The following is a 9,328-nucleotide window of genomic DNA, read 5'->3' as shown; positions in this document are numbered from 1 at the left end:
CATTTCACTGGAGGGAGCTTCTCCCTGCATCTACTCAAAATCCCCAATGGTGCCAGCAGCAAAGGCCTCCACACTCCCCCAGGATGCCAGGGTATCATGGGTGCTGTCCTGAGAATTACCTATTCATACCCACACTGCCCTGTCCTTACATTACTCACCCAAACTCCTCCTTCACCTGAATTACCATGATACCACCACTCTCACGCAGACCCCTTCAGCCCAGTCAAGACACCCTGTCCTCTTTGCCTGATGTTTTGACTCTACTGTTGACCACTCATAGGTGAGTTCACAATCTCATTTTTGATTACAGCTCCCGGTCCTTATTGGAGAACTTCACCACTATTTACTGTTTCCTGAACTACACTTTATAGTTTTGTAAATCCCGAGTAGAAAACTGCCAGGACCGACCAGCTCATCTTCAAAATCATGAGGCTTTCAAAATAATACTAGAATTCTTATTTGGGTTTTTTTTTCAGTTTTGCAAGCCTCCACAGCATCCCAAGTTCCAGGTTTTCCAGTTTTTTTTCTTTAAACATCATAGCTAGGAAAAAAAAAACCTTTTTGTTCAGGTCAACTGAGATTCTTTCAGAACTGTTTAATGGTAACAGTTCAGGACTTAAGAACAGCATCAACAAACATAAGACTCGTGGCGAAATCATGAGTGTTACTCAACTGGGTCACAAGGCTTAGCAACATCAACCAAATCAGTTTGTCACTTTCCAAAGATACCCTGTCATGCTATCCCTATCCAGAATGGCAGATTTTTGTTTTTCCACTGAAGGTTTAGGTCATCCAGACCCACCTGTAATTGGGCTTCAATATTGTAATCCAGCACTGCCTAGTAAAAAGATAATGAAGGTGGCCATGATTCAGTGTATATGATTGAGTGGTTATAACCTCCTCCTATGCTATGTTAGTTTATGAATACCTTCCTATCATGGAAAGAAGGGGAAGAAGAGGGGAATGTATTGGACAGCTGGAAATTTAAAACTGTAATCTGTAAGAGATATTCATATGCTGTGAAATAATGTGCATGGATGCTTTGCAGGTGCAAAAATCAACTCAGAATGGATTGTGTCCTAAATTTCAGTGAAAACACAGAGCTCTACTAGCTTCAGAAGTGGGGACACTAATGCCTTGGGTAGTTTTTTAGCTATGGTATGTGACGCAGAACAAAACCTACAGGTTGCAAAATTGGTGATACCAGAATTTTTCTATTTTGTGTAACAGTGGGCAGGCTGCTGTGTTAATGCCAGAGGCAAGCAAAATTCACCTTTAACTATGCACACAGCCTGACAAGTGAAGTACCAACCAAAAGATGAAATACTTCCCAAGCATCTTTGAAACTAGATGGATGAAAACTACAGACTACTGTCATTCACAAAACCTACATCCCTGTTGTCTCTCAAAGTCTTTCAAAATTGAGAGGCTGAAAATGTCAGGCTTAGTAAAAGGCCACTTCACTACTGTTGAAACTACTGCAGGATGTTAGCATGAACAGTATCCCCTCATGGATTTATCTTCTTGTGACAGGCAATCTGGCTTTAATTTCCAAAGTCTTTGTACTGTCCATTTACTATCAGTCAGCCTCCCCATGTCAACAACTTTCTGATATGCTATAAACTGAAGTAGTATTAAAAAAAAATAAGCACCTTCTCTATTTTGGTAAATAGCAGAATAAAATAATTTCTTGTCCTGAAGATTCTTGATCAATAAATTAATATGAACAATACAAAACAGAAATTAGTACTCCAGTACTATTCAAATATTTTTATGATCCAATTCATACTTAATAGTACAGATTCAATTCTAGCTTTTGGCGATATCTCCGTAATACTAGTGTGCTATATCATTCATTACCTGTAGCTTAGCAGGATTCCAACCGATCATAAATAACAGACAATGGGGAAATCTTCTGGAAAAATCAGATTTTGCTTCCCTTGAGATACTGTCATTTATAAGGAAGGAGAACACAATTTAAAAAGAACATAAAATAATTATTCCCCATATATCTACAATTATTTTATACCGCCTTTGATAAACTGAGGGAAGTGGAGAAATATTTTATGTTTTTTAAAATTGCAGTATTTTATTGATTGTACTAGGCTCAAAAGCTCAGTTATACAGCAAAACAGTACTTCAAACTATAAAGGGGATCTTTGTGGTTAAGGCACTTACTGAATTCTCTTTTAATATTTTGATTTTATCAGCCAGGTATTGAGTCTGGTAACCACAGGAAATTACTTACTCTATTTTAGCATTTCTAAATTCTTACAATTTTTGCTAGCTGAAAGCTTTCGCACTGCATGATCATCTCATAAACAAATCTTGATTTTACAAGCAGGATAGGGCTTTTTTTTGATCACTGAAATCTTCTCCCACCCTTACCTTGATGGATTGCTTCAAAGATTATCCACCATTTGTTTTACAACAGCCTAACAGAGAATTTCAACTCTATCAAAGACACACACAGTACTATTCATGCCCTTAAAATCCCTAATAAGCATGTACCTAAAAGGAAACAAATCTTGCTTGATTTTTGGTTTTGTTTTTTTAAAATCAAGCACTTCATCCCTATCAAATCAACCATTTAAGACTGTAGAGTGCTGAAGGGGTAAAACCATGTTCTCAAAAAAGATGGCTAGAACTAAAACACAAGTTCAAATGAAACAGGAAATATCCACTAAAAAAAAAACAAAAGAAAAATGCACAGCTCTTGGCTGTTATCTTAGTACTGTTATCAAAATAATTGGGAAAAATAAAGCTGACACAAACCTGATGAACATAAAAAGTCAATGTAATGGGGGCAATGTGACATCAACTTTTATTAAGATTTAAAGTCAAACAAACAAAAAAAAAAATCTACTTGACAACGGAGGATGACAAGGACAGGGTACAGTACATACCAAAGGCCACTCAAGGATTCTGCTATCTTTTCCCATAGGCTTGATCCATAAGGAAAACATGAACGATTATCACATAAGTACTAGGTAAGAACGGAAAGAATGGTGAAAAGGGTATCTATCCACTTTCCAGCTTCAAACCAATAAAAATCAGATCAAACTTGTTTTGTGTATGCATTTTATTTCTTCTCATTTTGACCTCATCCTGACCCACATCCATTTTTGTATTCACTTAAAGCTTTGAAGCAGTCACACACATGCTAAGCATTGGGCTTCACTGACACCTAAAAAGCTGCCAAAAGACATTGGGTCCATGACAGGCATCCCATGGGAAAACCGTCAAGAAAAGGAGAATAGACCACTTGAATGTAATTCATGTCATCTATGTGCTCAGCTCCTTTATACATATATATCAGCTGCACCAAAAGAGGGACATATCCTGGTGCTCGTGCCAAGTGCTCAGGGGAAAAGCTTTCAATCAATAACAACAGTAGGTTTGATAAAGATCGCATCATTTGTCCTCAAAGGTCAGCTTCACCATCTTGGATGGAGGAAAAAACCTCAGGAAGTTTTGCAAGAAAATAGCTAGCCCAAATACTGGAACAAAATACACCTGTTTTATTCGCTGAAATGCTCAGACATGAAATATATCAACAGAACACCATCAGTCACTAACGAACACCAATTTCACAGGTGTTTTTTAAAAACAGGCTAGCATCATCTATGGGCATCACTTAGACTCCAATCTACAGAGAAAGGATAAACAAATGATCACTTTGCAAAAACCTTAAAACTGGTATTTTAAGAATCATTTAAAAAAACCCAGGAGGTAGTGAGATAGAGATTTGAACTAGGAAATTCAAGTGCTTTAACTTGAAGAGTTAATGTTTACCGACAGAATAGGAGGTTACATTTGGCTCAACTATATTCCCTTTTTATCTGTGACATACTAACACCGGCAAGACCAGAGGTATGCTAGGGTTGCTGGAAGTTGCATCTACTTGCAGAGAAGCACACACAGATATGTCTTAGAACTCGTGAAAAATCGAGGATTAGTCAATCTCTGGTCAAGTCTTCGGTGCCTAATGACCAAAGAAGAGTGGCCTATGCCAGACACATTACCTTCATACCACTGGCACGGTAAGCTTCATACCACTGCCAAGGGTAACCACTGCTAATCTTTAACAGTCAAGTAAACCTTCACTGGGGGAAGACATGAAAAGCTGGCTCAACTGGCCTTAAAGGGAGAACCAGAACCACACCAGCAATGTTCATGTACAGCAGTGAGCAAAGCTTTCCTTCTCTACTTGCACTGAGAAAATTGCTGCTGCCACCTTTACTTGAAAAAACAGCCCAATACCCTAATCTCCTGAGATGTGATGATGCTATTCCTTATTCAGAGAACAAATGCTATTTTCAGTTCTTCCACTGGGAAAAAACACGCACAGTATTTAAAAAAAAAAACAAAGTTTCAGGACCTAGCCATGACAAAAAGCCAAAACTAATATGATTTCCAACAAAACACTGGAATGTACTCTGCAAAACAGCTACAGTCCAGTGGATATCAACTGTTGGTGGCCTTCCACTACAGCTAACTACATACCGCCGATATTAGCTATCAGTCATTTCAACCCCGGGCAATGGATTGTTGTTCATTATCTCAATTTCTAGTTTTTAACCATTTTTAAGCAGACACACAAAATTAGAATCCTTCTGACCCTAAAACTTGCTTCCTAAACCTACCAAATCCCCTGCTCATGCTTTCATTTCATTCAGGGCATACTGTAATTCCCTCTGACGAATACAGTGGGCATGAGGAAAACGCTGGAGAGCTTCACACAATAGTGCCACGTAGGACTGACCACAGTGGAATGCAGCAGGGCAAAGGTATGCTTTCCAGGGTAAGTGACTGTCAGGATTGGAAGAAACAAATTGAGGGCCTTTTCATCTGTGCATTACACGTGCTACTAAAGAAAGGTGCATCATGTCACCTGGGCTTTGTGAGGATCACAACTGAAAATACTATTTGTAATGAAATATTTTACATGTTGGATTCAGGCTTAATTTCTTCTGACAGCTTTTTATATGTCAAATTAAACCATTCATTGACCTTAACCATCTATTAGTTTAAATGTAGACAGTCATCTAGTCTCATGAATAGATGCTACCTGAAAGATAATGACAACTACAGTGAATTTAGTTTCACTCACGCAGGCAGAGTTCATAGTTCAGAGCTGAAACTGCAGGAGGGTAAATAATTGCACTTAGCCAATAATGCGTGAGATTTACAAAGCAAGAGCATCTTTGTGCAAAATGTGACCCTAAGCAAATACCAGGAATTATCTGCCCTTTTACCAATCCCCACCCATGTTTTGATTAGAAGAATGGAAAACAAAACAAAAACACCCACCCAAGAACAAGCAGGCTTGCCCACATGTTGTCCAAGGGATGATCAAAATGTGTGCATCCATCTTTTTATCAGTGTTTCTAAACACTGGCAAAGTACTTCAAAAAGCAGAATACCTGTAACTTATTCAAGGCTACAGCCTGTTATTCCACTGAGCTATTCACCAAGCTTTCAGGAGTGAGAATGATTACAGAGAAAGCCCAAAAACTTTACTGACTATAAGCAGCTAATCAAAGAGTACCTACACAACCAATCAGTCGAGTAGGTATCTAATCAGCTGGCCTTTCTACAGACAGCTGAGCTGCAGCTGGATGAAGCTGTGTACACGCAGCCCAAAATTACATGTTTAGATAGGCAAAAGAAATTTTCATAATGTAAACAGGAAAATGTCTGGGTTGGATAAATCTGTCCAACTGCTACTGCCCATTGGAGTATAGTTCCCATCCACAGCACCGTTAACTGGTAATGCAAAATTCCTGAAGTAAAAGGACCAAAATCTGAATAAAGTTGTCAAGGTTAAAAACTCTTGTCTAGATTACAGCCTTTTCCTTACTGGCACAGCTAGGCATTTCTGAATGCTAACACAAGCATGAAAAATACAGGTCCGGAATAAGCATTGCTTTACTCTTCTGAGTTGAGTGTTTGCTCTGGAGACCTGACAAACATAATGCTTTACTCCATGCAAGCTGCTGTACTTCTGGGCAAGAGAAGCAGATGGTACACAAATAACAAACAAACAAAAAAAAAAATCAAGCACAAGAGGGTACTAAATAAAACTTAAGTGTGAAACATTTGTTCAACCTTAGATTTCCTCCCTGTCCCATCTCAGTTAGTAATGATGAACTTAACAGGTTGATATTGTCACTTCCGTCTACATCCATTTGTTTTTGTAACTGCATACAGAAAAAGTGAGTCATTTATGTTGAGAGGAAGAAAATCAGATGTACACAATTCCTCTAAGTGAGCTGTCTGAACTTTTAAGAGCGTAACAAATTTCCACATATCAGCTGAAAATTACAGAACTCGTGCGCACAGAGTTTGCAGCAAAAAGGTGAAGAAACCCAGACTATTGTAGCTTGCTTTCACCGGTAACTAAGCTAAGTCGAATCGCTTTCCACATTACCCTTCTTCCACTGACCAAAAGCACGCCGTTTCACCACACTGATGCACACACGAGGTTGGGCATTTAAACACAAGGCCTGGCGGCTCAGGATGTGATTTCATGGTCAGTTTGAACAGAGATGAGTGAGGACTACCGTCAGAGATAGTGGCGCTTCACCTCCACCCCACCTCTAACTACTCACTCTCACCTGCTGCACTAGCATTCACGGTGGGCCGCATCAGCAAAATAATCTGTCTGAAAACTAAGCTAGAAGACAGACACATTTTCAGGTAACTGCACTAGCTCACCCACATCAGCCCGGTGGAAATCCTGCACTGCTGAGGAAAAAACCGACCCTTTCATCAGCAGACTCCACTTTTTGGCTGAAGTGACTACGGAATCTCACTCTTTCATGGGGAGTTCTTAAAACAGGTAAAATTTCTACTTAAATACCAACAGGGCTTACAAAAGCATTCAGGCATCTAAGTTCCATTAAAACAATACTACTTCAAAAGTTTAATATAAAAGCAGGCTATATTATATATTATAGGCTACATATATAGTATATATTATATAATATTAATAGAGCCTATAATATATATAGTATATAGGCTATATATAGCCTATAATATACATATTATATAATGTAGCCTATAATATATAATATTAGAGCCTATAAATATATATATTATAGGCTATATTATATAAATTAGCCTATGGCTAATTATTATTATAGACATAATCACAGTATCTCTGCCCCCTTTCTGCTTTGGTGATTTACAAGTAACAGTGAGAATTCTGCATAATTTGGAAAGGAAACTGTCAGAAAAGCTGCACCTTCAAGTGTTGCAACTGCACAGCATAAAGACTTCAAAACCACAGTTAGTTCTACCCAAATACCTCAATAAGATACTACACTGTACCTACAGAAATAAAGTGAGTCTGGAGCAATTAGAACGTGGCAAGAGAACTGTTGTCTTATTTTTTTTAATAGCTACTATACAAAAGGAGTTATAATAGCCTTCTTGTCTGGAAAGACAGACACAAGATAGTACCAAATTGTGTTTTACAGAATAAACCACAAACAAACAAAAAGAAAAGAAAAGAAAAGAAAAGAAAACAAAAAACAAGGGACCCTAAATGCCTGCTTCCACTTTTTCCTCTTGAAGAAACCATCACGATGCTGGTCCTCACCTGAAATGTCATGAAGTGCCATGATGATGGTGAGGGAAAAAGTCAATGCTGCACAGTCATATGTGATGGGAACAGTGTACCTATCCCTATAAAAGGACTCATTATGCACATTCATTAAATATATCCTACTGCTTTGCTTGAAAGCATTGCACCTGCAGCAGAGCCCATGTTCTAGGAACTGCTGCCAGCAAAAAGGCCAACTTCACCTGCTGTATTAGTTCCAACTGCAGTCTTGTTTTTGCATGAATGTGCTGACAGACAAAACATGACTAAAATCCTGTCTCCCCTTGACGCAATGAAAAAAATTGCATTAATTACACAGAGATTTAACCCGTTACTTAACAAATGCCTGAAAACACTGGGGGGGGAAGTTGGAAAGGCCAGGTGCTGTTGATGCAAACTCAGCAGAGTTGCTTTGCACACAAGTAAGCATACAATTAGTTAAATTACGAAATTTAATTAGTCAAAAATTAGTTAAAAACGAAAACCAAAAATGCAAGAAGGAAGCAAATGCAAGTAACAGCAGCTCACCTTTTGAGGGGGTGGTCCGTGGTCATCCAAATAAGTGGAATTTCCTACAAAAAGGATGGAGATAAACAAAAGTCATCCAATGCAACTTCAAAACTTGCCAATTCATGGAACCAGTGTATCTCTATCTCACTGGTTCTGTGGTGTCAAATAATTCTAGGAAAATAAATACCCTCTGCTTTAATTTTTGATTAACAAGGGAAAAACAAAACTAATTTGTTTTGGCTACATTCTTGATAAAAGATTAGACATACATTGCCATTTTAGCAAAAAACTAAATGGGCCAAGGCAGCTTTAATTAAATAATCACGGCATTCAATTATTTGCTTGACAAAAACTGTCAGCTGCATCCTTGTACATTTTAAGCAAGTGAGCACAGTCAACCTCAAAAAGATTTCTTAAATAATAAAGTATCAAAGGCCTTCATCAGATTTTGGTCTGATGGAGTTGACAAGCGTTCCCTTATCTCTCTTCTAACATGGATCATCCCCAACCTCCAAGGTACTTTTTTGTTCCCAAACAGTATCGATTGAATGGGAGTTGTACTCTGATGTAATTATACCTGCCCTTTCAAGATGCTCTTTTAATTCAGAGGAAACACTTCAGAAAAAAAAAAGCTTCTAAAATTTTTAAGTGCTCCCTTCTTAGTTAGCTACAATAAAAAAGGCAACAATTTCAGACTTTTTACCGATTGCTTACAAACACACACTGATATATAAAATACACCCTCCCACACACACCCATAGGCTGTCTTCCCTGCAACTGTCCTTCCTGAACCCTTCTCCCAAAGGATTAATCAGGAGCTTTCCCAACATGTCCCAGCAGAAGTTCAACTTGCTGCAAGGTTTGATAAGTTCCCCTCAGGCCACACATGCCTCTCCTCTCAGTCATCCTCCTACCAAAGACAGCAAAAATACCTCTGCTCTAACCTTACATCAGTACGGAGTAAGAGAATAATTTTTACAAGTGCCTACTAGATATCCAAACGTCACACGGAGGAGGACTGTAAAAAGCATGTCCCACTCGTGAGCATCTCCGTTCCTGGGGTGTTGAATGGGCAGCAGATACTGCCTCTGGGGCAATGCAGGCTAGCGGGAGTAAAACATAGTTTGGCACCAAAGAGCTCTTGTCTTGTCAATCTGGCCAAAAGGACACTGTGTCACATTGTTTTTCCTGGCACTCCGCAAAACAAAG

General features: G+C 38.6%; 1 protein-coding gene across 1 annotated transcript in view; it reads right to left on the bottom strand.

Moving 5' to 3' along the window:
* Window positions 1–8,188, bottom strand: part of UST (uronyl-2-sulfotransferase) — a gene marked incomplete at its 5' end in the record, with an annotated part of 108,561 nt that extends 100,373 nt beyond the window's left edge. Inside the window, 1 exon segment of the mRNA XM_009324154.1 lies at window positions 8,138–8,188. Within this exon segment, the coding sequence (XP_009322429.1) occupies window positions 8,138–8,188 (51 nt within the window).
* Between the last annotated feature and the right edge of the window lie 1,140 nt (window positions 8,189–9,328).

Source organism: Pygoscelis adeliae, unplaced genomic scaffold (assembly GCF_000699105.1).
Source record: "Pygoscelis adeliae isolate BGI_AS28 unplaced genomic scaffold, ASM69910v1 Scaffold105, whole genome shotgun sequence".
Lineage (NCBI taxonomy): Eukaryota > Metazoa > Chordata > Aves > Sphenisciformes > Spheniscidae > Pygoscelis > Pygoscelis adeliae.
The sequence above is the reverse complement of the archived record's forward strand: the minus strand, read 5'-3'. Positions and strand labels throughout refer to the sequence as shown.